At 34.1% G+C, this 27,929-nt stretch overlaps 2 protein-coding genes and 1 long non-coding RNA gene across 6 annotated transcripts; 2 read left to right on the top strand and 1 right to left on the bottom strand.

Annotated features, from left to right (window-relative positions):
* Nucleotides 1-10,587: 10,587 nt before the first annotated feature.
* LOC146944101 (uncharacterized) lies at nt 10,588-11,161 on the top strand. Its single transcript, XM_085747912.1, has 2 exons — nt 10,588-10,812; nt 10,907-11,161. Exons 1-2 carry the CDS (start codon nt 10,588-10,590, stop codon nt 11,159-11,161), a joined length of 480 nt encoding a protein of 159 aa, XP_085604038.1.
* Nucleotides 11,162-16,944: 5,783 nt separating this feature from the next.
* Nucleotides 16,945-27,816, top strand: LOC146944099 (uncharacterized). The gene is made up of 2 exons (XR_015025848.1): nt 16,945-17,550; nt 27,462-27,816. It is a non-coding gene; the product is annotated as an uncharacterized LOC146944099 (long non-coding RNA).
* Nucleotides 19,618-25,346, bottom strand: LOC146944100 (uncharacterized). 4 transcript variants are annotated; one of them, XM_085742480.1, is made up of 8 exons: nt 24,805-25,346; nt 24,567-24,704; nt 24,333-24,475; nt 23,380-23,697; nt 22,152-22,350; nt 20,617-20,673; nt 19,916-20,051; nt 19,618-19,821 (listed from the first exon to the last, which is right to left on the bottom strand). In XM_085742480.1, the coding sequence occupies exons 1-4, from the start codon at nt 25,096-25,098 to the stop codon at nt 23,682-23,684; spliced, it is 591 nt and encodes a 196-aa protein (XP_085598606.1). In that variant the 5' UTR covers nt 25,099-25,346; the 3' UTR covers nt 19,618-19,821; nt 19,916-20,051; nt 20,617-20,673; nt 22,152-22,350; nt 23,380-23,681. The 4 variants fall into 4 exon arrangements, with proteins under 4 accessions (XP_085598606.1, XP_085598604.1, XP_085598605.1 ...); XM_085742478.1 differs by having other exon boundaries at nt 23,380-24,475; XM_085742479.1 differs by having other exon boundaries at nt 19,618-20,051.
* Nucleotides 27,817-27,929: the final 113 nt, after the last annotated feature.

The following is a 27,929-nucleotide window of genomic DNA, read 5'->3' as shown; positions in this document are numbered from 1 at the left end:
TCGGATTTGAACCACATGTTTTTTTAGTAATATAATATAATGACTAATTTGATACGAAATTAGATACAAAGCTAATAGAAGGACAAAGTTGCTCATCATAATTTAAAATCGAAGTTTTTTTGTTTATTCGCAAATTTTAGGTTGTGGGGTGGGGGTGGGGTGGGAGAGGGGGTTGAATTAGGAGCATTCGTATTTGCATGTAGTATTATGTAGATGGTAGAATTCGAAAAAGGAAAAAGCTATATATCGCGACAAAATAGCACGCGAATTATTCACGAGCTTTGTGCTGTCTAAAACAAACTTCCTATGTACCCCACCACTTCCCATGTATTCCGCAAAATTGAGATTTGTGATTGGCCAATTGCTTATTCTTGAAACTCTCGCTATGTTTTTTTCGCTTTATATAGCACATCTCTTCGAAAAATATAACCATCATCATTTTAAAAATTGACAGTTCCAATTATTTATGGAATTGTTGTAGGCAATGAGAGTATTGACTAGGGACAAAGTAGTATTGATTTTAGATTACTAAAAAAAATAACCCTCTCAATAAAAAACGATTATTCCCTGTAAGTTTAGGGATTGAAATTCAAACCGCGAACACCCTATTTATTTATCTTAAGATGTACATTTTTAATCATAAAGCTACTTAACAAAAAAAGCGGTTAACCTTTCAAAAAACAAAAAAAAACAAAAAAAGCGATTAAAAAATATCTTTCAAAAAGAAACTAAAAAGCTATATTCTTTTTTTTGTACAAAAGAGGGTCAGAGGCCCAAAAGAAAAGAAAAAACACTAAGAGACTAAATGCACGTTTTTTAGGAACACATACCTCATAAATATCATAAAAAACGAGTCTTTGAAGCTCTTTAAGAGGTGTCTCCATAACAAGAGATTCCAAGAATCTAAAGAGAGGTTAAAATTTACAAGCCAATCAAAACAGCTGCCTTCACACCAATGTGTGAATAACTTGAGTATGCCGATTGCGTTGAAGAACCGTATAATAATCGTAACGGTTTTTTTTTTAGGAAAATTAACAGTATGATTTATGAAGTTAGAGGAAATATTTTAATTCTTTAGAGAACTCAGAACCAATAGCATAGAAAATGGATCTGGCCCATTAGGGTGACCATATTAAATAAAGATGAATGAAGAAATTTCTATTTCATCTCAAATATCTTACTCACTAAAGCTTGTCAGGTCAAGCTAACCCTAACCCTAACCCTAAAGCTAGCATTTTTCCGCTCATTTTAAAGCATTTATGTCGACGCTTGACCTCCTTACCTTTAATACACACCATAAAGTCATTTCATTACAGGTTGTAGTAACTGCCATTTATAACACGATTGCATATTATTTTAATTTTTGAAATAGAATAACACACGATTGCTGTATTAATTGACATCCCGAATTAGACCCGTGAATTACGTATAAAATTGTATAATGGAAATAAAATAAGATCACAATCAATTGTATATTGATTAGCATTAAAACCACACAGTTGAAAATTTCTTTTAAAAACAAAAGAGGCCACACGGTTGCATATTAAAAAAAACAACACCTTTTGCATATTAAAAGAAAACCACACGGTTTGCATAATGGAGATTGTATAGTAGAAATAAAATAAGACACAATCAATTGTATATTGATTAGCATTAAAACAACACGGTTGAAAATTTCTTTTAAAAACAAAAGAGGCCACACGGTTGCATATTAAAAAAAAACAGCACATTTTGCATATTAAAAGAAAACCACACGGTTTGCATAATGGAGATTGTATAATGTAAATAAAATAAGACACAATCAATTGTATATTGATTAGCATTAAAACCACACGGTTGAAAATTTCTTTTAAAAACAAAAGAGGCCACACGGTTGCATATAAAAAAAAACAGCACCTTTTGCATATTAAAAGAAAACCACACGGTTTGCATAATGGAAATAAAATAACACACAATCAATTGTACATTAACTAGCATTATTGTATAATGGAAATAAAATAACACACAATCAATTGTATATTAACTAGAATTAAAACCACATGGTTGAAAATTTCTTTAAAAAAAAAGGGTGGCCACACGGTTGCATATATAAAAACAACATTTTTTGCCTAAAAGAAAACTACACGGTTTGCATAATGGAAATAAAATAACACCCAATCAATTGTACATTAACTAGCATTATTGTATAATGAAAATAAAATAACACACAATCAATTGTATATTAACTAGCATTAAAACCACATGGTTGAAAATTTCTTTAAAAAAAAAAGGAGGCCACACGGTTGCATTTAAAAAAAACATAACCTTTTGCATATTAAAAGAAAATCACACGGTTTGCATAATGGAAATAAAATAACACCCAATCAATTGTACATTAACTAGCATTAAAATCACACGGTTGAAATTTTCTTTAAAAAAAAAGGTCATACGGTTGCATATTAAAAAAAACAGCATCGTTTGCAAGTTAAAAAAAAAACCACACGGTTTGCATATTAATATTAGTCTATAAAATCAGCCTCCTTTCTCCTTCCATTATTCTATCGTTGATTCCAATGGAGGGTCGTGGTATTGAAACTCTGCTGTCCTATCACTGCTTGACAGGTGCTACGGTTATTTTTTCTCACAATTACGACGTGTTTTAATATCTTTTCCTATTTTTTAAACCTTTATGATGTTGCAGGTCCTTTGCTCAAAAATCCAGCTTCATCCTTTGAAAGTGCTTTCAACAAGTATTGTGTGAAGTTTAGGACGTACTGATTATCTAAACTAATTTGCAAAAAGTAAAAGATGAGATAAATAAGGATTGAAACTTGTTAGGAGTAGCGTTCCTTAACCAAGCGTCACACGTAACCTAATTGATCCATATGAATTCTAGCTTCATAAGCAACATTATCACAATCAATTCTAAACTATCCTTCGTGTCCAAAGTGATATAATTATTTCTAAGTTATCGTTTAAACATTCGTGTCCAAATTCCTTAAACGATAACAAAGTCGATCGGATAACCTAATCGACCGTGTCCAGCCTGGTTAAGTTATACGAAAGCATTTAGCTCTTGATTATGGTGATTATCACAAGATTAACAAAGATGTCAAGTAAGTTAACCTAAGATATATTGCTATTCTAGCTCAAGATTCAAGAGTTTGTGTCCAAATCATCTTGAATCTTATTGAAAGCATTAACACAAGAATAACAACAATATTGAATATAAATTGCTAGAATCATATATTGCAAGATCAAAAGGATTACATGTTTAGCAAGATCAAGTACCTCTCATCCTAACAAAGAGTGTTTAGCTACACATCATCATGGAAGCCTTGCAAGGATGGATTGAAAAGGAAGGATTCATTACACTTGTGATGTCTCAACAAAGAAATAAAGATCCAACTTCCAAAACCAAAATCACTCTATGAAGAACTACCCTATTTTCTCTCTATGAAAATATCTAAACTAAAACCTAAGAGAAGCTAAGAAAATATCAAGCTAAGATATGATAAGATATTTACAAAGAATAGCAAGTGGGCTATTTATAGAATTCCCACTATGCTTGAGCTCGCCTCGCGAGCAGACTTACTCGCCATGGCGAGTGCTGTTTCCTGCACCGTTAAGATTCTGCCACGTCACCCTGGGAGGGTCAAACCGCCCTTACTCGCAACGGCGAGTAGCTCTGCTCGCCTCGCGAGCAAGGGGGTGCTCACGGCTTTGTGGCTTGATTTGAAGCTCGCCACTGCGAGCTGCTGTGCTCGCCTCGCGAGCAGTGTAGTGCTTGCGGCCTTTTGCTCTTTTCTTGGCTTTTTCATGCTTGCTTAGTGTCTTGAGGTTAAATCCTGCACAATTGGGTAAAGTAAGGCAATTAAAGCGTAATAAGGCAATTATCACTTTTATCTCGGCTTTTCCTTAAATTTCTTGCAAAACAAGTAACAAAAGTGCTTAAAATATAACATGAAAATATCACTTCCTAGCACTTATCAAACTCTCCCCAACTTAACTCTTTGTTTGTCCTCAAACAAAAGATTGAAAATCAAACAAGTTAATAGAACAAGACACAAGTACAAAATGTTTTGAAAACTTTCTCAGATAATGATTCAAAATGAATGTGCGTGCAAGGCTAAGTTTCCAACTAATTTAGAATTCTACGACTAATATGAGATGAGTCCTATGTACAAAGCTCATGCCAAATAGTTCAAAACAATAATACATATATTCACGAACCACACCTAACACACTTCTTTGAAAGTAGATAAACAATTGAAAACAAACAAATGAGGGTTATGAACACACATCCGGAAATCAAGTTAACATTCCAATCAAGTTATGTGTCCATCCAAATATCATTTCAAAAGGCATAAAGAACATGGATCAAAAGGTCTTTGAGGGTTATAACTTGGCTTGGCTACAAAAGAAATGTCATATGTGGGGCAATTGAAATCAAAAAGCCTAACAATCAGGAACATTCCTTGTATCAACCATTAAATTTCACAACCTTTCCTACCAATCATTACAAACCCTTGGTGCTTAAACATGAAGCACTTTGATCTTGACAACTTATTTTCTTTTTGGATTTTTCTTTCTTTTTCTCTTTTTCTTTTTCTTTTCATGTACACATTGTTTTTCTTTTCTTTTTGTATTTACAACAACATGTTGTCTTGATCAAAGATAAATTTACACCATTGTACTTGACAAAAGATTTACATCTACCTTCTCTCCCCAACTTGAATCAACAAATACCCTAATTGAATGTTCCTCTACTCTAAGGCAAAAGGGACAAATAACATTGAAATTTTAGGGTTCAACAATTAAAAACATATCAGAGTCCTAAAGTGCGTCAAAGATGAACTGAATTTTGAAAAATTTAAAGGCAACTTCATCAAGCATTGTGCTTATGAATTGACAGTTCATAATTGATGACTCCGATTCATTTGGCTCAAATGGGTTAGCAAGTACTCGCTCTTCTCACAAGGTAGGCTATTTGTGGTCAAGTAAGTTTCACTTAGAAACAAAAAAATGTGCCTTGATCACTTCCATGCCTTCACACAATTTAAAACAATTATTTGATTTAACATAAAACAACTGAGTTAAACAATGAATACCGGTCTCCTTGCATATGTACAAACATTTGAGGTTTCCTCACTTTAGGCTAGTACTACGTGGTTCACAAACAAATAAATTATTGTAAAGAACTAAATGAAATGAAATTTGCACAAAGTACTCGTTCCATATTAGAGTAAAAACCTAGAAAAACTGGAAACTTGTACCTTGGCTTTGCGCTTTTAATCATAACTATGAATCAATATCAATCATCTGAGAATTGAAATTTAAGCTTTGGCTATTAAAACCAAAAGGGTACTTGATCATACAAAAAATATATGCTAAACATGAATTTAACTAATCATAATACAAAATAAACAATACTAAGATAAATAAGAACATCACAATACTAATTAAATTAATTGTGCCAACGAAACACAATACAACATAACACAATACGATTGTACTAATACAAAAATAAACTGAGTCATTAGTGCCAAATCAAAACACAAAAGAAGTAACATTGTTCAAAAAGTATCAAAAGAGAAAGCAAATGAAATATAAGGAAGACAGCAAGAAATGAATGAAAGCTTGATAAAATCACTCTATGAAGAACTGGCTTTCAAGACTTTTCCTCCTCCTTAAGATTGCATATCATCATCCGAGCCATCGTGAGAAGATGTAGCACTCGGTACATTTGCTGGATCATCTCTATCATCATCCTCATCACCACCTACATCTTCTCCCATGGTTGCATTCTCATGCCCTGCAAAGTCTCCAACCCCTCCATATGGACCTGGCATGCCCTCAGGCCAATTAACATAGTTCTGAAAAGCCTGTGGTGTCATGAACTGATCCATCACCTCCTGTGGGTAACCTACTTGCTGCTGCATGACATACTGAGATTGTTGGAAGTAGGTGTTTGCACGGTTTTGAGCTGTCAGCATATTCCAAGTGTGCATATTGCTTTGATGTTGCCACTGAACGTAGCTAGCAAAATCAAAGGCAGCAGTGGGTTGGAATGGCATGGGTTCTTCTTGTGGGGGAGGTGCCCGAGAAGATGAAGCTTGCTTCCCCTTACCTTTATCTTTCTTAGATTCACCCATGATGAAACGGGTGATGAAAATATCATTGATGGGGTTGCGAATTTTCTCATGAACGGCAGAAGGAAGCTTCATACCGGTATCCTTAATGAGTCCCATGATGAGACCGGGGAAGAATAGGCGGGCTGGTGGCTCACCCTTCCCTTGTAAAGTGACTTTCCTTAACTCCCAAGCAATGGTTCGAGCTATGTCCACTGGTTTACCATGAAGGATATAGTAAATGAGAGGGCACACTTCCACAACACAATCGGACATGTGGCTACTTGGCATGACATTGTAGAGGATAAACTTTTGGATTATTTTGGCCGGGTTAGTCATGAATTTGTATTGGCAGCGGTGTTCTCTCCCGGCTTCACTCTTGTCATAGTTGAAACCCTCAAGCAAAAGAAATCGTTTGATTTCTTCATGAGTTTCATCAACCTTAAAGTGCCCCAAGTTTTGTTTGGTGTGGAATTCATCATACTCATGGTCATGGGGTAGTTCGAAGGGATTGCCAAGGTATTTGTTGATGGCTGCCCTATCAAATTTAATGGTGCGACCCCGGACAACAGTCTCATATGGGAAGATATCAGTGAAGGGGTTTTCTGGAAGAGCATTGGCGTAAAACTCACGCACAAGCTCAGCATTTAGGTTGGTCATGGGGTTACAAAGCCTATCCCACCCTTGGTCTTTCAAAAGTTTAGCAATCTCCCCGTAAGGTCCATTAGGGCTTATGTTAAACACTCTCTCAGCCCACATGTTTTGGTCGAGCAACTCGACATACCTCTCCTGATGAAAGCGGGATTTAAATCTACCCATATCAAAACTTTGGTTTCGGGAGGGTTGGGGTGCAGAGGCTTCACCCTTCTTTCTCTTTTGAGGATTCTTAGGAGCCATACCTGCAAAACAGCCAGGAAATCCATACACAATACAATATAACAGTCAAAAATCTGTATGGAAACAAATCAGCACAATTGGCATCACTAGAACTTCAAACCAGAACAAAAATTTTCAGGTTCTGAAGCTACTCGCCTCGCGAGCAGCTCTACTCGCAGTGGCGAGTTAGCAGATGAATTTCTGGGTTCAAGATGGACACTCGCCTCGCGAGTGATGAAGCTCGCCACGGCGAGTAACCCAGAATTTTTCAAAATTCCATTCTTTTTTCAACAGTTGTTCAGTTTCATGAATTCTAACCCTAAATAAAGCATTTTCGACCCTGGTAATGACCTAAAGATGAATTGAATCATGCCTTTGTTTTGTAATTCGAATTTATGCCACAAAACCCTAATTTTTATTTTTCAAAATTTACAAAAGGGTTAACCAAAAGATGGTGGTTTAGAGAGAAAAGCAATACGAAATTGTGCATGATTCTGTTTCATCTTAGGCATCTGGGTGCTAAATCAGAACAAAAGTTTCATCAACCTTCAATCTTCTAATCCTAGGGTTTACATGCATTCAAAATTGAAAATAAATCTGAAGCAAGAAGAAATGATTCAAACCTGTTGGAAGATTAAATTGATGCAAGTGCAAAATAAACAGAAAAGAATGAGTGGCCTTGTCTTGACTTTGATTGAAACTTTGAAGATTTAGGGTTAGTGATGGTGTTAGAGAGAAGAATGTGAAAATTTTTGATGAGAGAGAGTGTAAAAACGAAAATGATAAGGGAAAGATAAAAATGGGTGGTTTAAGGAAAATAATGGGGGAGTTAATGTGAGTTAGTGGCCTTGGGATGTGTAACTGCCCAACTGAGCTTACTCGCCTCGCGAGCAACACTACTCGCAGTGGCAAGTGATTTGGTCATTTGACCATTTTGACTACCAGTTTGCTCGCAGTGGCGAGCAGTTTTACTCGCCTCGCGAGTGGTGACAATTTTTGAATTTGTGCTTTCTTTTTGGCTCCTGGTTTGGATGTTTTGATGCATGCACATGACTCTAATACCTAATATGCCTTAAAACAATAAATAGACTTACAAAGTTGGGTTGCCTCCCAACAAGCGCTTGTTTAACGTCGTTAGCTCGACGCCTTTTTCGTTAGGGCGGCCAAAATGAAACGGACAATACATCATCCTTTGTACTCCTTTGCTTTGGGAGGAATTCCATGAACTTTAAGAACAGATGATGTGGAGTCCATGACCTCCCTAGCTTTGGTTTATTGAACAAGGTGCAAATTTCATCAATGACTCGATCGATTTCAACCTTGTTCATTTTCTTCCCTCTTGTTACCATTAAATCTTCCTTGATTTGTAACCGTTCCTTTTCCTCAACCACCATTGCTTCTTCAATATCAACATTTGTAACTACCTCATTTTGAACAACAACTTCTTCAACAATCTCTCCGACTCTCTCAAACATGTTTGGATTATTTTCTTGTTCTCCAAGAGTGGATTGATTGTTGACTTGGTTATCCATGATTTGTGCTTGAATCAACCCAATTTGAAGTGATAAAGTCTTCAATCTTTGGTTGGTATCTTGCATGTTTATCATGGATTGTTGCATGAAGATGTTCAAAGTATTTTCAATCACCTTGTATCTCTCATCTTCATAAGAATGTTGCTGATACTGAGGATAGGATTCATACTCGGGTGGAATATAGAAGTTGAAGTAACCATGATCAGCCATGATTTTGGCTAGGTAGTGATCCTAAAACGGAAACAACTAACAAGAAACTTTTCTTTGTTTATCAACAAGGGGTTAGTACAAACAACTTATCAAATAAAGAAAAAATATTTACGGATTATATACAAATGCTTAAAACGATAAATCAATCGTTCTATCTATGATAACTAAACACCATTCCCCGGCAACGGCGCCATTTTGATGTAATAATATTCTGCATCAAACAAGATAAGTATTTGTGTATCGTCTCCACAGGGAATAGTGCGTTATCAATGACAGTTTAACATCGATTATCATTCAAAGTATTAAGAGTACTTGTTTGTTTGAAATGAAATGTGATTATCTAAACTAATTTGCAAAAAGTAAAAGATGAGATAAATAAGGATTGAAACTTGTTAGGAGTAGCGTTCCTTAACCAAGCGTCACACGTAACCTAATTGATCCATATGAATTCTAGCTTCATAAGCAACATTATCACAATCAATTCTAAACTATCCTTCGTGTCCAAAGTGATATAATTATTTCTAAGTTATCGTTTAAACATTCGTGTCCAAATTCCTTAAACGATAACAAAGTCGATCGGATAACCTAATCGACCGTGTCCAGCCTAGTTAAGTTATACGAAAGCATTTAGCTCTTGATTATGGTGATTATCACAAGATTAACAAAGATGTCAAGTAAGTTAACCTAAGATATATTGCTATTCTAGCTCAAGATTCAAGAGTTTGTGTCCAAATCATCTTGAATCTTATTGAAAGCATTAACACAAGAATAACAACAATATTGAATATAAATTGCTAGAATCATATATTGCAAGATCAAAAGGATTACATGTTTAGCAAGATCAAGTACCTCTCATCCTAACAAAGAGTGTTTAGCTACACATCATCATGGAAGCCTTGCAAGGATGGATTGAAAAGGAAGGATTCATTACACTTGTGATGTCTCAACAAAGAAATAAAGATCCAACTTCCAAAACCAAAATCACTCTATGAAGAACTACCCTATTTTCTCTCTATGAAAATATCTAAACTAAAACCTAAGAGAAGCTAAGAAAATATCAAGCTAAGATATGATAAGATATTTACAAAGAATAGCAAGTGGGCTATTTATAGAATTCCCACTATGCTTGAGCTCGCCTCGCGAGCAGACTTACTCGCCATGGCGAGTGCTGTTTCCTGCACCGTTAAGATTCTGCCACGTCACCCTGGGAGGGTCAAACCGCCCTTACTCGCAACGGCGAGTAGCTCTGCTCGCCTCGCGAGCAAGGGGGTGCTCACGGCTTTGTGGCTTGATTTGAAGCTCGCCACTGCGAGCTGCTGTGCTCGCCTCGCGAGCAGTGTAGTGCTTGCGGCCTTTTGCTCTTTTCTTGGCTTTTTCATGCTTGCTTAGTGTCTTGAGGTTAAATCCTGCACAATTGGGTAAAGTAAGGCAATTAAAGCGTAATAAGGCAATTATCACTTTTATCTCGGCTTTTCCTTAAATTTCTTGCAAAACAAGTAACAAAAGTGCTTAAAATATAACATGAAAATATCACTTCCTAGCACTTATCACGTACATAGTTGAGTATGATGTTGAAGAGGTGAAGATGATTTTGTCTGACATGTTTCATTTTTTTTTGTTATCTGTAATGGTTCTAATCGTTTTTTTGTTGCATCAGGGGGTTGTTATGCTACCGAACATGTTCACGAACGACTTTGGGGACCAAGTTCAACGATTTGCGACTTTGATTGATGCAAAGAGAAATCATTTCGAGGTGTTGGTTGAAAGAATTGATGGGTCTATGTTTTTCTCCAAGGGATGGAAATCCTAGCATGATTTTTATGTGATCAGCTTGGGTTTCTCTTATATTTGTGGATCAAATGAAGTTCATGATTAAACTGAAAGATAGGCTTGGCAAAGTGATTAAGCCTCCCGTATTTGATCCTCTTATGCATTTTATGATTGACAAAACAAATGTTCAGACAACTTTTGATCCTAATCTCCCTTCTTTCACTCCTTTGATTTCTTATCATCATGATGTCAACAACTTTCAGATAGAGTGTGTGAAGAAATTAACTGAATTTGATGTATCCAAGGGTTTTTTGGTATGAAAAATGTTTGTTGTGAGAATATTTATATTTACCAACGCCTGTCTTTTTTTGTTAGGTTGTTGACATGTTGATTTATTTTCCGTGTTAGGTGCTGATTTATGAAGGAGAAGTTGCGCAGATGATGAATATCAGAACTACTTCTATCAAGTTGGTGGATGATTGCGGAAATGGCTGGGATTGCGTGTTGATTTTTGGATCTACTCCATACCAACACGCCATGAATGGTGGGCAGTGGAAGCGTTTTGTGGATGCACGCAGACTTTGTGAAGGGGTTCATATCAGACTTGGTGTGCCAACGGCTGGAGAGAATGATACAATCTATTTAACTGTCATTGCTGGTTAGGATTGGAGAGTGTGGATGGTTTATTTTTGATGGAATTTTCTAGTTTATTTTTATGTTTTCCCTTTCTGTTTTTTTCCTTTGCGTTTTCTTTTTATGGAGTGTAGTATACTTCATCTTTTATTCTTTCTTTTTGTTTTGTCAATCAAAAACTGTGATGCTTTAGTTCTTGACTATCATTGTGACGAAGTATCATCTTGCCTTCTTATATACGCTAATTTAAATTAAAGAGATCTCATTCTCTCATTGTTGTTATATATATTACAATAAAAACCTTATCAAGTAATTTCAGATTCACATGAATTCGGAAACATGTTGGCGTATATTTGCCATCGCCTATCTTCTCTCATGGTCAATTGTACGTGGCTTTGTCAAGGGTTACTTCAAGAGAAGGTTTGGAGATATTAATATCTGATGATGATGGTGAAGGCACTGATGTAACTTCTAATGTAGTTTATCACAAAGTTTTTCGCAATGTATCCTAAATTGTGTACTTGGAAGGATTGACCGAAATTAAACTTCTTCATTGTTAATTATTTATGCCTGACAATTATCCCTAGGTTGTGTACTTTCTATTATTTAACAGAATTAAAGTTCTCATGGCTTGGAATGTATCATAAATTTTGTACTCTCTATGTTTTACGACTTATTGTTATAATTATTATGACTTATTCTTCTATGGTATAATATTGGCTTAGGTAACATTGTGAGTTTCTACATGAAAATAAGATCCGTGCGTCAGCAAGGGTCATGGTTCTAGTGAAACTAAAGTTCCTAACTTTCGGTAAATGGCTGGAATACTTACATGGGGTTTGTGGAAATGAGATTTCTCAGATAAAAAACTAGTCTACAAGCAGAGCGTGGAAAAGTTGAGTCTCTTGATATATCAATTTGTGCACATGATGGTTCAGATGACAAATATATAATTGAATATTTCCCAGTCAAAAAAGAATCAAGTTCGTATTCTATGTCCATAGAAAACCTTAGGAATTTAACATAAATGAATGACTATGTAGCTACTGTCAATATATTAGATATGACAGATTTATATAACATAGTGATAACTGAAAATCTCCTATTTAAAAAAGAATCAAATCATATTGGATGTCCATATAAAACCTTCACAATTACCATATATCAATGATTTTGCTACTATTATCAATTTTTCAGATATCAACAATTTAGCATGTGTTTGGTATGACGTTGGAACTTGCAAAATCACCGTGGAAAATCACGTATTGGTAGAAGCCATGTTTTCTAGCTTAAGCCAAATCACGGTGAAAGTGCATTGGTAATTGGTTTTGGGCTTCCAAACTTGTTTCCAAACACACACTTTGACGATAGAGTGATTGTTGCAAATTTCTCAGTTAAAAATGAATAAAGATCATGTTGAATGTCCATAGAAAATGCTCGGCATTTACGAGATATAAATGAATTTGTTGCTACTATGAATTTTTTAGATATGAACGATCCAGATGACATAGCGATCATTAATAATAAAGATCATGTTGTATGTCCATAGAAAACCTTGATTGATTACCAGGTACAAATGATTATGCCATTACTATCAATTTGCCACTTGATCCCCTCATTGATTTTTCTCAATACTCAAATGTTGTGTGTTCATATCAACACTTGTGCTATCAAGGGACACCAACTTAAAAATTGCATCATGTATCTGATGCAGTAGATAACAAGGTCATCCATTGATGATGCACAAATCATTGACAACATGAAACTTTGATATGATTTTGAATAACTTCTTTAGGTTTTTCTTTTACAAAGAGTTCATTGTATTTGTACCCTTGGGCTCAAGCGGGTGTGTTATGATAAAACAATATGTAACTAAAATATATATTGCAACGATTTACATGTTTTAGAAAGAAAATAAACAAAATCACTCTAGTTAATATTATTAAAATTATTCAATGGAAGAAACTTTAAAATTCGGATTTGAATCTATTATATATAGTAAGATTCCTATGGTCAAGGAAAATTATAAACATTTCCTCCAAATATATGCATACACACGCACACACACAAGCCACACACAGAGACGAGCATGTGTACGTGCGCGCGCGCACACATATGTTTATGAACGTTAATTAATATAATTAATTATAAACTCTAAAATTATTAAACATACACTTTATTTCTTATTAAATTTGCAAAGTGTGTGTGTGTTTTGATAAAAAATAAAATAGAAATTAGATATAAAATAAATCATTGGGGGTAAACATATTAAATAAAGGTGAATTGATAAATTTCAATTACATCAAAAATATAAATTATACCTCACGTATATGACTAAATTTCCCAACCTCTAGTAGGTACTTTTTTTTTTGAATAACCTCTAGTAGGTACATGGATACCTAGAATTTCACCACCATCATGTTCATTGCAATGTTTACATAGAGTTTGTGGAAAAGACTCTTGATACATGCAGAGCATGTAAAGGTTGAGTCCATCTCTTGATACATCAAGTTTTGAATCTGATGATTCATATGATATAGAGATAATTGCAAATTTCATAGTTAAAAAAGAAATCAAGATCATATTGAACGTCCATAGAAAATCTTCGGTATTGAACATATACGAATGACTATGATGCTACTCTCAGTATGAAAAATATTAATGATTCACATGACATAGCAATAACTGAAAATTTCCAATTCTAAACGAATCGAGATCATATTGGATGTCCATAAAAATCTTCAACATTTACTTTATATGAATGATTCTGCCACTATTATCAGTTTTCCATAAATGAATAATTTGAATGACATGGAGGTCATTACAAATTTCTTAGTTGAAAATGAATAAAGATCATATAGAATGTCCATAGAAAACCTTCAATTTTCAGGTAATGTATATGGAGAAAAACATCGTATGCCCATAGAAAACCTTAAGAAATTACCAAGTATGAATGATTCTACCATGAATGTCAATTTTACCGTTGATCCCCTCTTTTGATTTTTCTCAACACTCGGATATGATGTGTGATGACTTCAAAAATCTATATCAACACCTTGTCCTATCAAGGAACACCAACTCTACAATTGCATCAAGTTTATAATGCAGAAAATAAAAAGGTTTATCCATGACGATTTTCAAGTTATTGACCCACATGAATCTTTAATTTTGGGGTAGACCTTCAAAGAATAGGTGGCTTATGCCTTTTCCTGATTCTTTGCCTTCATTCAATTTTGAATAATTTTTTTTTGAGAGAATTTTGAATAATTTCTATAGGTTTTCTTTTTGCAACATATGAATAGTGTCAAAAAATAGTATGAGATCTCAATTTTTTTAAAATTTAAATAGTAGTATTAATTTTATTAATACGGCTTAAATGCATTTTTACCCCCCCTATTTTGATTGAATTTGGATTTTGCCCCTTCTATTTTAAAACTCGGAATTTTACCCCTTCTATTTTGATTGAATCTGGATTTTACCCCCCTTATTTTAAAACCCGGAATTCTACCCCCCCCTATTTTATGTTTGTCAGGATTTTGCCCTCCACCACATTTAAATTATATTATACAAATATCCAACTAATTAATTATTTATATAAAATGTTCTTTTTTTTAATAAAAAAATTGAATAATTTTTTTCTTCAGAAAAAACGGAAAAAAAACCAAAATAATGCATAAAAAATACTAGAAAAAAATGTAAGATCATATTTTTTTTTAAAAATACAAAAATAAAATAAAGAAACAATCAAAAAATATTATATGATGTGGTAGTAGTTGACTTGGCTAAAATTATATTATATAAATATACACATAATTAATTATTCATATTAAATGTTCTTTATTTTATTATTTATTATTTTAATGAATTTTTTGAATATATTTAAAAACAGAAAAGTAGTAAAAAAAATACTAGAAAAAATGCATAAAACTAGTATGAAAATATTTAGAGGTGCAAACTAGTTTTTTCATGTATTTTTAATTGTATTTTTTATGGTATTTTTATTGTTTTTCTATTTTTTGGGTTTTTTTACGTTTTCTAGTTTCTTTTTATTTTTTACTGATTTAATATTTTTTAATTGTTTTTTATTTTTATAGTATTTTTTTTAGTTCTTTATTTTATTTGTCTCCTTTTTTAAAAAAAGAAATTATGATCTTACATTTTTTTCTAGTATTTTAATATAAATAATTAATTAGGTGGATATTTGTATAATATAATTTAAATATGGTGGGGGGCAAAATCCTTACAAACATAAAACAGAGGGGGTAAAATTCCGAGTTTTAAAATAAGGGGGGCGAAATCCAGATTCAATCAAAATAGGAGGGGTAAAATTCCGAGTTTTAAAATAGGGGGGGCAAAACCCAAATTCAATCAAAATGGGGGGGGGGGGGGGGGGGGGTGGGGGGGGTAAAACTGCATTTAAGCCTATTAATACTAGTCATTTTAGGTCTCGTAATATAAATTTTACTCATTAATTTTCTATTAATTGATTTGTTAAAAAGTTAATCAATCTAGTAAATGTATTAAATATTTATTTCCGCAAGGTTTATTGTAAAAATGTATTTGTCAAACAAAAAATATTGTAAGAATGAATTAGGCTTAAAAAAACCTCTCATGGTTCCGTGAGCTTAGCTCAATTGGTAAGAACAATGCATAATATATGTAAGGTCAGGAGTTCGAACCCCGAACACCAAAAAAAAAAAAAAAAACCTCTCATGCAGTTAAAAATGCAGTTAAAAATGAATTTATGTGAAGCAGCATCTTGCTTGCATCGTCATCTTGTTGCCTCCTAAATCCTAATGTCGAATAGAACATCACTGTATTTGTTGGGCAAAACATCACTTATTCTCTTGTGATGAAATAACATTATTATGCAATCCTCTCAAAAATAAATTATTCAATAAAGAGATTTATTATATTAACAATCTATATCATTACAAGAAAATTGCGATTTAGCTTCAAAAATTTTAACTTTAGACCATTTCAAATGCTAATATTGTGTGTTTAGCATTATAAATTATGATGCTAAATTTTTTAAAATTTTAATTTTACAAATAGCACCCATGAATACTATTGCTAAAAAATTTACACGTTTTTTCAATTTCTTTTTTCTTTACTTTTTGATTTCATTTCCCTCACCCACAATTTTTTCACACTTCCCAAAATGTTTTTCCCCAATATATTCTATTCTTTTTTCTTTTTACAATAGTCCACTTCTCTCGGTGAACAAAAAAGTGAGAGCCAAATCACTTTCCCCCTCACTAAACAAAAACGTGAAAGAGGAAAATCACGTTCCCAAATCAATCTCAATCATTCCCAATCTAAGCAAAATCCAATTGAGTTGCTTCAATTCATCGTTCCAAATCCAACCTAAATTCAAATCCTATAATTAAGTTCCTAATCCAAATCCTCGCCAAAATCAATGACTACCAAATCGAGTTTCTTCACTGTTCTCGAGTTTCTTCATGGTTGTCTCTGCTGAAGGATGTTGAAAGTTCCGAGTTGCTTCACCGTAGGGATAGACAAGAAATTTGAAACTGACCCAAACCGCCCGGCCCGTTGGGCCCAAACGTGTTCGGATCGGGTTGTGCGGTGTATTCGGGTCAAACAGTTGCTGAAAACTGGACTGTAATGGTTGGGCATGGGCGGTTTCGTTTGGATAATCCAAGTCTATCGAAAACATACCCAACCGGATATATATTAATTATATAATTAATTAGAATAGTTTCCTCCCAGACTTGGGTTGTTTCAATCTAGCCCATATAATTTGTGGCCCAATTTTGCCAAATATACCCAATACACATTAAATGAAAGCTAGGGTTTGATTACAGTCTCTCAACTTTGTTCTTTGTTACACTCCTTTCTTTCTCTGTGACGCCGCCAAACCACACAACCTTAACCTTGCCTTTTAATCTCTCTGTCGCAATCCTTCTCTCCCAAAAATCGCTTCTCAGTCTCTTTTAGTCTTTTGTTCTTCCAATTTCTCTCTATTTTCACAAATATTTTCTTTTTCATCTCTGTTTTGATGAAGTTTTAGATTGAAGAGTAAATGGTGTTTCCTCCAAAATCAATAGATCTCTTTTCTTTTTTGCATTTTTGCTTTGTGGGCACCAAGGCTTTGGATCCGAACAAACCGTTTGAATAAATCATTGTCCGACAAAACCGACATCGAAGTTAACCGTAAGCTCAAACAGACGGAGATGGATGATATATTATCACCCACGGTTGCCTTTGGATTGGGGATTTTCACCCGAAAACCGACCCATCCCGACCAACGTCCACCCCTACTTCACCGTTCTCGAGTTGTTTATCCGTTGTCTCCGTTCTCACATTTGATGATTCACCATTTAGAACCAAAATTATTTCTTCAAGTTGTTCGTAGTTGCGTCGTTCAGCCCTCTCGTTATTCCTTTCTCGAATAGGTATCTTTCTTTTCCCTATTCTCTGAATCATTTCTCTTTTTTTGTTGGTTTTTGTTTTTGTTTTTAGGGTTTGTGGTATGTGAATATTTTTTTATTTTTTTTTTATGTTTGTGTATGGTTTCTGAATAAATGAATTAATAGGAAGAACTATTTGATCCCAATGTTCCTTCGATGTATGATTCATATCGTGAGTGAAGCCTGAATTTCAAATTATTTTAGTTACTAGTTAAGTTGATCCCAATGTTGCCCCAATAAAGATTCATATCGAGAATTTATAAGATATATGATTTTTTTATGTTATCATATATGGTTTCTTTAGATTGTTTATGTTTGGGTAAAACAATTTCTTTCGAATGTTTGACTTTGACCCCTTTGTATTGTGTTGGGGGGTCCTATAGTTTTTATGTAGTTGAAGGAAATGAATTGAGTTATATGATTATTGATTTATAAATGTTGTTTTGCCTAGTGAGGTTAATGAAGTGTTGATGTGATTCAATGCTTAATTGGAAAAATTTGGGTTTAGAAATATAGCCTAGAAAATATAATGTGGTTGTAGCCAATAAAATATATTTTTTCTAGGAATGAAAATAACAAAATCCTATCATAAGAATAATGTTGGTATGGTGAGTCTTCCTCGTGACTTGTGTTTGTATTCTTTGTCGTGCTTATGATTTTTAGTGTTTTGCGGTTTAGCTGTAGTTAGGCTTTGGCTTTGCTGTGTGGTGTGGTGTGGTGGTGTGTCTAGACATTCCACATATGAGCAATGCTAAGTGCACTCGCTCATAAAGTCGCCTTTAGCCACTCGCTCTAATATGTTGCCATGTCATTGTTTTCATTAAACCGTGTAACAGGAAACATGCACAACCAGTTTCAAATCTCCAACTCCCACATCCACTCTCTCTCTCTCTCTCTCTCTCTCTCTCTCTCTCTCTCTCACACACACACACACACAAACGACTTGCCATATCCATCGACCTCACGGGCATAGCACCTCATGACTTCAGCTGTTTTGCCGTACCGATAAATCACTACCACCTAATTATTACTAAGATGTTACTATTAAGCCAAGACGTTGTCATTTTTGGTGAACATATTTTATAGAGAAACAAACACGATTAGTTAGAGAGTATTTAAAACCTTATCGATCTTACAAATCTGGTTAGTAAAACTCATCCTCATTTTCTTTTAATTATTACTAAAGACCGGTATTTTCCAATTCCCCCAAGTTGTTCTCCTTTTACGTTTGCAAGTGTATATACATTAACTTTTTTTAAAAGATTACTTTGTCCTGCCTTAAATATGTATGAATAAAATGTCAAATACATGACTTTTTCTTATATAAGATAACATAGGTACTATTTTTGAAACGAGAAACTACTAAAGTAATTAAGAAACTAAAGATAGCTAAATGTGTGTTGCACATGGAGATAGAAAGGAGCCGCCGGTACGCCATGGGCGTGGTCGTCCACCTAAACAACTTGGCAAAAGGTCTGATTTGTCCAATCTCAAAAAGGTGGTATGTATATTTTCCATTTTGTATTAAATATCTAATATACAAATTTGTAAATTTATCTCTTTAACAAACTATATAATCAAGATCAATTGAATTTTTTTTCTTCTTATATTTAAGATTCACTACAAGAAAAACTGCATTCTGCGACTTTTAAAAACGCTGATTGCGACTGTTAGAAGGGTCGCAAATGTACATTTGCGACTGTTCCCCAACAGTCACATTTGTTGGGGTCGCAACTGTCATTTGCGACCCTTCGTGGAACAGCCGCTCCAACAGCCGCAAAGGTGCTGCGACAGTTGCTAACAGTCGCAAATGAGGAGATTTATATGGAATTTAAGGGACTTGCGACATTTGTTAACAGTCGCAAATGTCTAATTAAAAATTTATTTTTTTATGGCTGCGACTGTTTGAACAGCCGCAAATGTATATATATATTTTTTTTTAAAATCACAAATGTGACTGTTTGAACAGCCGCAAATGTTTTTTTTTTAAATCACAAATTTATTTATTTTTGAAATTGATATGCCCTGATTTAGAATTTTTTTTCTCTACAATTTGAAGACAATCTCAAAATATATTACTAAAGACTTAAAATGCAAAATATATAATTCAAGAGTAAGAAGTTTGATCCATACATCAACTTAACTAAAACAAAAAATATATAGTACCAAGTTTAAACATTCAAAAAACCGAAACACTAGTGATTGGACAAGTTGACTATTCTCGGTGAGCTCTTTCTTAATATGATTCTCCAAAAGCTGAGGAAACACATAAGAGAAAAAAGTACTCAGTAAAAAGTTAAGAGAGCAATCATGTGAAAAGTCGAACATTGACAATTCAATTCACCCATGCCTAATCATTGAAACAAGCGTCTGCACTACCGGACACCAAAAGTGATATATGAGTAGAACTAGGCGTGGATATATCACAGCGCATGGTCACCACGCCGCGTGAGAATGTTGCATCTTGGAGAGGAGGTGGTGGAGCACTACAAAATTTACGACAGTTACAGAAATTAACAAACACAATAACATTGTAGGTAAAAGACGGAAAGAATATGTAAGTCTTGCACTGAATAAAACATCGGAAAACATGAGTATGAACTCTCAAAACCACCAACACTCCGTTCAATGATTTAGGGAAATACCATTGCACTTTTCAGCACATACACATCTTGATTTTGTATCATAGCTTCTTTAGGTTTGTTAATAGTGAAACCTGATCCCAATTAGGAACAAACATAATGGTGAAACTAGTTTTGAACTAATCCATGCATATGCCTTAAGTAATACATTGATTACATTGTCTCCAAATGGTGAAAAATGCGATAATACTAAACGATTTTCAGATAAAACTATCTTCAAAGTTGAATTTAATTTGACACTTCTAATAAGCATGTAGAGTTTCACCACAAACTAACCTATAACAATTACTACAATTGTGTAACGCCATGCATATGAAGTTATCTGAAAAGTTTCAATTTTATATAGAGCATCCAAAAAGCAGTAACGGATAAACCAAGAAATGCAAGCAACCGTGTGAAACAAACTTACTTCAGTACATAGGAGAGCATTGAGTCCATCCTCTAATGACTCCAATAAGCACGCATCCTTTTAAGAGAAAAGAGAGATGAAATAAATCAGTTTATAACAGGTAGGCCACATTGTAAGAAGAACTATTACAAATAACAAACTGCTTGAAAACTAATTAACCAAAGTATCCAAGCCTACCACTGTGCAGGGAAATCCACCCTCAAGAAACAACACCCTCAAGAATATTATCAAGTGATGCAACAAAAATATTTAGAAATAAAGAATAATGATATTATATATGTAAGTAAATTTAGAAATAAAGAATAATGATATTATCAAGTGCATGCACAATCACACATTATTTAATACACTTGCCATCTTGAATCTTGGCGAAAACAGAGAAACTGAACTATGTATGCTGGGGAATATAAAATCAGTCATTCATAAAACCTATTGTCTAAAACAGAGAAGCTGAACTATGTATGCCGAGGAATATAAAATCAGGCATTCATAAAACTTCGCTTGAGGTCCACTCAGGCAGTTGATTTAGGTCCAGTCGGGATCGATTATGGATACTATCAACAGTCATAGCAGTTATACAAAGACAAGTGTAAGGACTCTTGCAGATATCAACTTCTAATTCCACAAAATGTTAGGTTTTGGGGGTTAGGTTTTGTGAAAAGCACAATGCAATATCATATGTGACACAATGCAATATCATATGTGACACAATATAACATACACACAAAATCAAATTCCACAAACTAACATAACAAGAACCATTCTGCATAAACAGAAGCTGCTAACTGAAAAACAGATAAGTTTATTGTAACAGACCAGCAAAAAAAACATGAGAAAAGTAACAGTCTAGCGGCATTTGCGCATACACGCACACACTATTTCAGCTTCAACAAACTAGAGAAGTTTAATACAAAAAGTAGCATGCAAATCACAGTAATTTTCCTTCATCTCTTTCTAATTCTAACTATTAAATTAACATCAAATTCAATCATATTGCTGCTGTACAACTTTGACCACACAAAGTAACAAGTTAGTAGTACAACACTATTTAGAAGTACAAGTGAATATGAATTACAAACATTGGAAGTACAAGTGAATATGAATTACAAACATATCGTATGAAATTAATAATCAATCAACAAAGTACAAGTGAATATGAATTACAAACATTGGAAGTTGAAATCTGCACTAGACTATTGGCTTCAACTGATAAAAAACAACAAAAAAGATATTAGTTTAAAAGAAACTCATATTTGCAATTTCTGTCCACAAACGATAAAATCATAGTTTTTGTTTTCATTAAATTACATTTTTGGTCCGCAAAGTTGTTTTTAAGTTTCACTCTAGTCTGATAAAAAAAAAACAAATTCACTTTAGTCCTTTAAATTTTTTTGTTTCAATTAAATCCCTTACATCACAAACATTAGACATTTAGTCCCGCAATGCAAATACAGGCTGAAATTTGAAACTATGCTCAAACAATGAAATTGATCACCAAAAAGAAGCCACTGACTAGTGACAGTAACTGATTTTACCGCAAATTCGGATGCTGTCCTTGCATTTCAGAATTGACATGCCGAAGGGTTTGTCGTTCATATAACTTTCGCATATTCTGTCTCTTAATTCCATTTCTGAATGAAGTGCTTGCTAGACATCGTTTTTCTTTGTAGGGTAAGTCCAACTTTTGCTGCTCTCTTGTTTTCCTGTCTAGGTACTCTGTTGCTTGCACTTGAACTGATGTAACAAAACATCATTTGTAGTTAAGCAATGAATATTTATAAAGCACAAATCCATTTCTTGATAGAAAATGAAAATCAACCTTAAAGATAAAATGTAAATGTCCATAAAGTTAGTCACTAAGGAGGAAAATATGACAATTAGTACAGTATCTCCACATAATACCCAAAAAAAAGTTTATTACTTCACACTATATGGCCTTTCACACGCACACATAAAGAGTTAAAGATAGAAGCTCAGCTCCCATAAATTCTAATACCGAAAAACTATTGACCAGTACTAATAACATCCAAGCAATGAAAAATGACAAGCCAATAAAAAATTTCAATAATTTCATAGAACAGAAACAACAAAAGAACAAGGAGATAGAATCGAGAATGACCCTGGCAGCTAGTTGAAGTTTCTCCCAAGTCTTTCCAAGATTAATGATATAAATACCTAAGCTTGTATGCTTATAGCTTATAGCTTATATGACTGAATAAAGCTTGTCTAGTAACTGCCATTTTCTAGCCTATAGCAATTTTTTATAGTTAACCAATACTACACTTTTTGATAGTTTAAAGCTTATAGGTAATCACTTTTATCTCAATTTTACTAAACACTACAAATTCAATCAGCTAGTTAACCTCTACCAAACAGTGCCTAAAAACCGTTTTACAGAATTCCAAACAGAGCCAACACAAAATGAAAGCAACATTAATCCAAACCAAAATTGTAATTAATTATCCTATAAACTAGATTGTTTAGGAAAGTAAATGACATCAGATCCACTTAATCTCAATTCTTAACAATCAAATGTCAAATTCAATATTTCGCCCATTCAGAGCCAAATTTGGTCTGGATAGAGGAGGTGCCAGAAGCAATAATGTGTATTTCTCAGATTTAATTCATTAATACATATCTTCTATTTTCAAAAAAAAAAAAAATGTCAAATTCAATATATATAGGATTAAGAAACACAATACTAAAGGCTACTAATATTCATCATATATCATCAAAAATAGTTGAGAGAGATTTGAACGTTACCATCGTTGCAGCGTTTGAAGCAATAACGTTCCATTTGGAAGTCACAGTTCTTAGTACCGAGGTGGACATCAGCAGCCAACATCATCTGGATGTCAGCTTCCTTCTGAGACAACTGACGAGATGATGAGAGTTGTTCGGTAGCCATGTTTGGATGCTGTTTACTGCCGGCGTCGGGAGCGAATCTCCGAAACTTGGATGCGGCACTCTGTGATAACAATTTGGCAGCTAGGGTTTTGGTTCAGGGATCTAAATCGTAATATATAGCAGCAATAGCAATTGAGTGAGTTGAGCACTCAATCTTTCTATCCCCTCCTGATTCTGCGTAGACTCAAGATTTTTCAAACATTGCCAGTATCAAGTCACAAATGCAAGACCAAATTTTCTTAAATGTTTAAATGAGCATAATATCTAATGCTTTCTTTCAGTTTTGCAGAATCAAGGATTACCAAACATGAATAGAGCAACAACAGTATTATAACTGATAGTATCATTTGAATCATGGATTACAAAGACGTGCCTTTATTTCAAAGACACCTACGACACTTTTGGATCAAGCAAAAAATGGCCAACTGTGACCAAGTCAGCATCAAAACACACAAATTAACCTTCCAACTGAAGCAAGACAATAAGTGATGTTGAAGAAAAGGACATACTCCAATCTCTTTTGAGACTATGACTTGCCTAACCTAATGCAGGTTTCTGCTCTTTGTTATCAACTTCAGTTTTTCGTCATTGTGATTTTCATGAAAAAAGAAATTCATCCAAGCTTATTCAACAAATCTAAATACCAAAATTGAATACGGATTAAAAAAGAAACTATTACCTGCTACCACGTTTAAGTCTATAAATTTAGAATATTGATAAACCTAGATTAAACATGTAAGCCTGCATACTATTAATGCATGAGCTAGGTAGGCTTCATGGCACAAGACTCGACTACAGGCGGTTCGGACCTACTGCAAAAGACTTCAGCCTGAAAAGTTATAGCAGGGCAGTTGGAAGGATGGGCAGCATCTTTTGCTTGAAAGGTCATGTAATACACAATACTACTTCCATGGGTTGACTTAAGAATGCCATCAAACACAAAATTTGCACCCTAATAATTAACAAGAATACTATATTAGTTGATCAATGAATGAATAAATAAACTATATTCATAAGTTTACTCTAAAAAGTATTGAACCTACCTGATTCTCGGCATTGTATTTCTCCAAAGCAAGCTTGCAGAGGGGAGTGAGTTCAAGGCGGAGATCATCGTCCATGCGATCAGGTCTGATACCGCCGCATAAACGCGCAATTGCTGGAGGGGAAATAGCATCAAATACCTGTCCAGGATCAAAATCAAGAGATTATGATTATTTTAATAACAAATTAAGTGAAACGCAAAATTGGAAATCAAAATGAGATAGATAAATAGATGCTTACAGTTAGGTTACGGGAGCGCTTTCTATGCTCAGCCATGGCGACTCGAATTTCTTCATCTTTCTTTATCTGAACCTTATTCCTATACACAAAGTGCGAACACATAAACATATAAGGATAATCGAGATCGTCATAGATAGAAAAGTCACTTTCCATGAGTTCTTCATTGCATATCGATTCCCACGGCGTGTCCGGTTCCGATTTTGGCTCCATCGTCGGTGGTAAGGTAGCTTCCATCGTTGTTCTGTAACACCAATTGAGTGAGTGAGTTGAGCACCGATTGAGTGAGCTGACCATGATTCAGCACCGATCCAGACATAACACCGATTGAGTGAGTGAGTTGAGCATCAATTGAGAGGCTAGGTTTTGGGGGTGAACGATTGAGAGTGAGAAGATTCAAGGAACAAAGATTTTGGGGATGAAATTGATAAAATTTTTGAGATTTGAGAGTGAGATGAAATTTTTGGGTCTTAGGGTTTATACAAAATTTTGGGAAAGTGAGATGAGTATTGGAGTGAATGAAATATTTTGGCCAAAGCGGGAATGGGCACAATTAACAAGCCTTCTAATTTAGCAAAAAAAACTTGCGACTGTTGACCATAACTGTCGCAACAACTGTTGCAAATATGCACATTGAGGCAGTTATGAGGTAAAGGTCGCAATTGAAGTGTCGCAAAATGCAGATTTTCTTGTAGTGATTCTAGACAAAACCATTTTTGAAGTGAGGTAATACTGAAGCAATTAAATAACTAAAATGGTTAAATGTGAGTTGCACTAGGGAGAGAAAGAGGAGGCACCCAAACGTCGTCAAGGTCGTCCAAGAAAACTACCTCAACATGTATAATTTTGTTTTGTATAAAATACAAAACAAAATTATCCTTGAAGAGAAAATATACACACTTCCTGTTGAGGTAGTTTTCTCGGATGACCTTGATGACGTTTGGGTGCCTCCTCTTTCTCTCCCTAGTGCAACGCACATTTATCCATTTTAGTTATTTAATTGCTTCAGTAGTACCTCACTTCAAAAATGCTATTGTCTAAAGTTTATATATAAGAAAAAAATCCAATTTATCTTAATTATATAGTTTGTTAAAGAGATTAATTTACAAATTTGTATATTAGATGCCCGATTTAATACAAAAATGGAGAATATACATACCTCCTTTTTGAGATTGGACAAATAAGATCTTTGGCCAAGTTGTTTAGGTGAACGACCACGCCCACGACGTATAGGCGGCTCCTCTCTATCTCCCTATGCGACACACATTTAGCTATCTTTAGTTTCTTAATTACTTTAATAGTTTGTCGTTTCAAAAATAGTACTCTCTGTTATCTTAAATGTAAGAAAGAAAAAAAAAAGTCATGTATTTGGCAAAGTCAAATTTATTTAGTCCAAATTTAGACTAAATACATTTGCCATTTTATTCACACACATTTAAGATAGGAGGGAGTAATCTTTAAGAAAAATGTAATGTCTATACACTTGCAAACACAAAAGGAGAACATCTAGGAGGAAATCGGGAAATACCAGTCTTTAGTAATAATTAAAAGAAAATGAGGATGAGTTTTACTAACCAGATTTTTAAGATCGATAACGCTTCTTAATAATTGTGAACCATTTTTTTTGTAATTACATTTAAAACCTAAGGGAGTATGTCAATACATATTTATGAGATCACCTGTTTAGAGAGTATGTCAATATCATAATTTATATATTCTTTTTTTAAAAGAAAAGTAGATATTCTTATAGATGTCTTAAGAACTAGTATAACAAATTATTGTGTGTCCATTTGTATCTTATGTTGTCCTCACAAATGACTAGTTGGTTTGTACTTTTATTCTATTCTTGACGGGTCTTGTGCTTTAAATATTACTTTTGAAAAAATGTTTTGACTTTTTTAAAAGAAAAAAAAGTATCCTGTATAATTTAATTTGACATATGCTACAGTAGATGCATGTTTATTCTCTTGTTTCATTGGTTGGGTAGTAATGAATTAGCCAATTTTTCTATTTACAATTTGTTAATGATACATTGTTATTGGGCGAAAAACTTGCGCAAATGTTGAGCTCTGAAAGCGGTTTTTGATTTGTTTGAAGTTATTTATGGCCTCAAAGTGAACTTTCATAAAAAACATGTTGGTAGAGGTGAATGTTGCAACTTTGTGGTTGACTGAGGGAGCATCGGTGTTAAATAGTAATACTGGAAACTCTCTTTATATTTATCTTGGATTACCAACTGTGGGTGATCCTCGTAGATTTCAATTTTGGTATTTGTTGATTGATAGAGTGAAAAAATGGCTTTCGATTCGAAAAAGTCGATATTAATGTTTGGGTTGTCGTCTGCTTCTCTTGAAACATGTATAGTCTTGACAGTTGGGTGGTGGTGTGATGATAACTCAGTGACAATGGTAGGGGTGGAACTAGTGCGTTCTTTTGGTCATATGTGGTTGGGGGGGGGGGGGGTGAATAGGTACAAAAGGTTGTTTGATTTAACGGAGAATCATCTAGTTACAATAGCAAATGTTTGCACTAGATGGTGGATAGGTGGAGAGGCTTGGAAATGACGACGACAATTATTTTGCTTTAGAGAAGGAGATGTTGGGAGAGTGTAGTGATGCTCTATCTAACATATTTTTTTTACGGATTGTTGTGGAAAATAGGTGGAGGTGGCAACTCACTCATGACAAAGGTTACATTGTTAATCATGTTTATCAGCTGCTTACGAACGTATCTATATTTGCGTGGCGGCTTCTTCGCAACCCCTACTAAAGATAATTTGGTAATTTGTGAGATTCTTCAACCAAATTTAAATATGTGTCTTGATGGTTGCAGTTCTGAGAAAAATGTGGATCACTTGTTTTTGGGCTGCAACGTCTTTGGGATTCTCAGGTCATTAATTTGACAATGGGTGTATATTACTTAAGTTAACCCTCTTACTTTGTATAATCACATTTTTCTATTTAGTGCATTAGGTGGATTCTCAAAGAAAATTAAGAGTTCGATGCATATTGTGTAGCTTGCTTGTGTTTGGGTTATTTGAAAAGAAATGAACTCCTTTTGTTTCAAGCAAAAAGAGGAGTCTATTACTCACTTGTTTGATAAAGTTAAATTATCATCTTTCTCATGGT

The sequence above is a fragment of the Medicago sativa genome, chromosome 2 (assembly GCF_051527215.1).
Source record: "Medicago sativa cultivar Bolivia chromosome 2, Bolivia_mono, whole genome shotgun sequence".
Lineage (NCBI taxonomy): Eukaryota > Viridiplantae > Streptophyta > Magnoliopsida > Fabales > Fabaceae > Medicago > Medicago sativa.
This window is presented reverse-complemented; position numbering and strand designations above follow the sequence as displayed.

Bases quoted from the DNA above. Each gene is read 5' to 3' on its own strand.
- LOC146944101 (XM_085747912.1), top strand. From the start codon at position 10,588: ATGAAGTTCATGATTAAACTGAAAGATAGGCTTGGCAAAGTGATTAAG. The intron at 10,813-10,906 runs GTATGAAAAATG...TTTCCGTGTTAG, and splicing joins ATGTATCCAAGGGTTTTTTG to GTGCTGATTTATGAAGGAGA.
- LOC146944100 (XM_085742477.1), bottom strand. From the start codon at position 25,098: ATGGTCAGCTCACTCAATCGGTGCTCAACTCACTCACTCAATTGGTGT. The intron at 24,705-24,804 runs GTAAGCATCTAT...GATCCTGGACAG, and splicing joins AGCGCTCCCGTAACCTAACT to GTATTTGATGCTATTTCCCC. The intron at 24,476-24,566 runs GTAGGTTCAATA...GTTAATTATTAG, and splicing joins AATACAATGCCGAGAATCAG to GGTGCAAATTTTGTGTTTGA.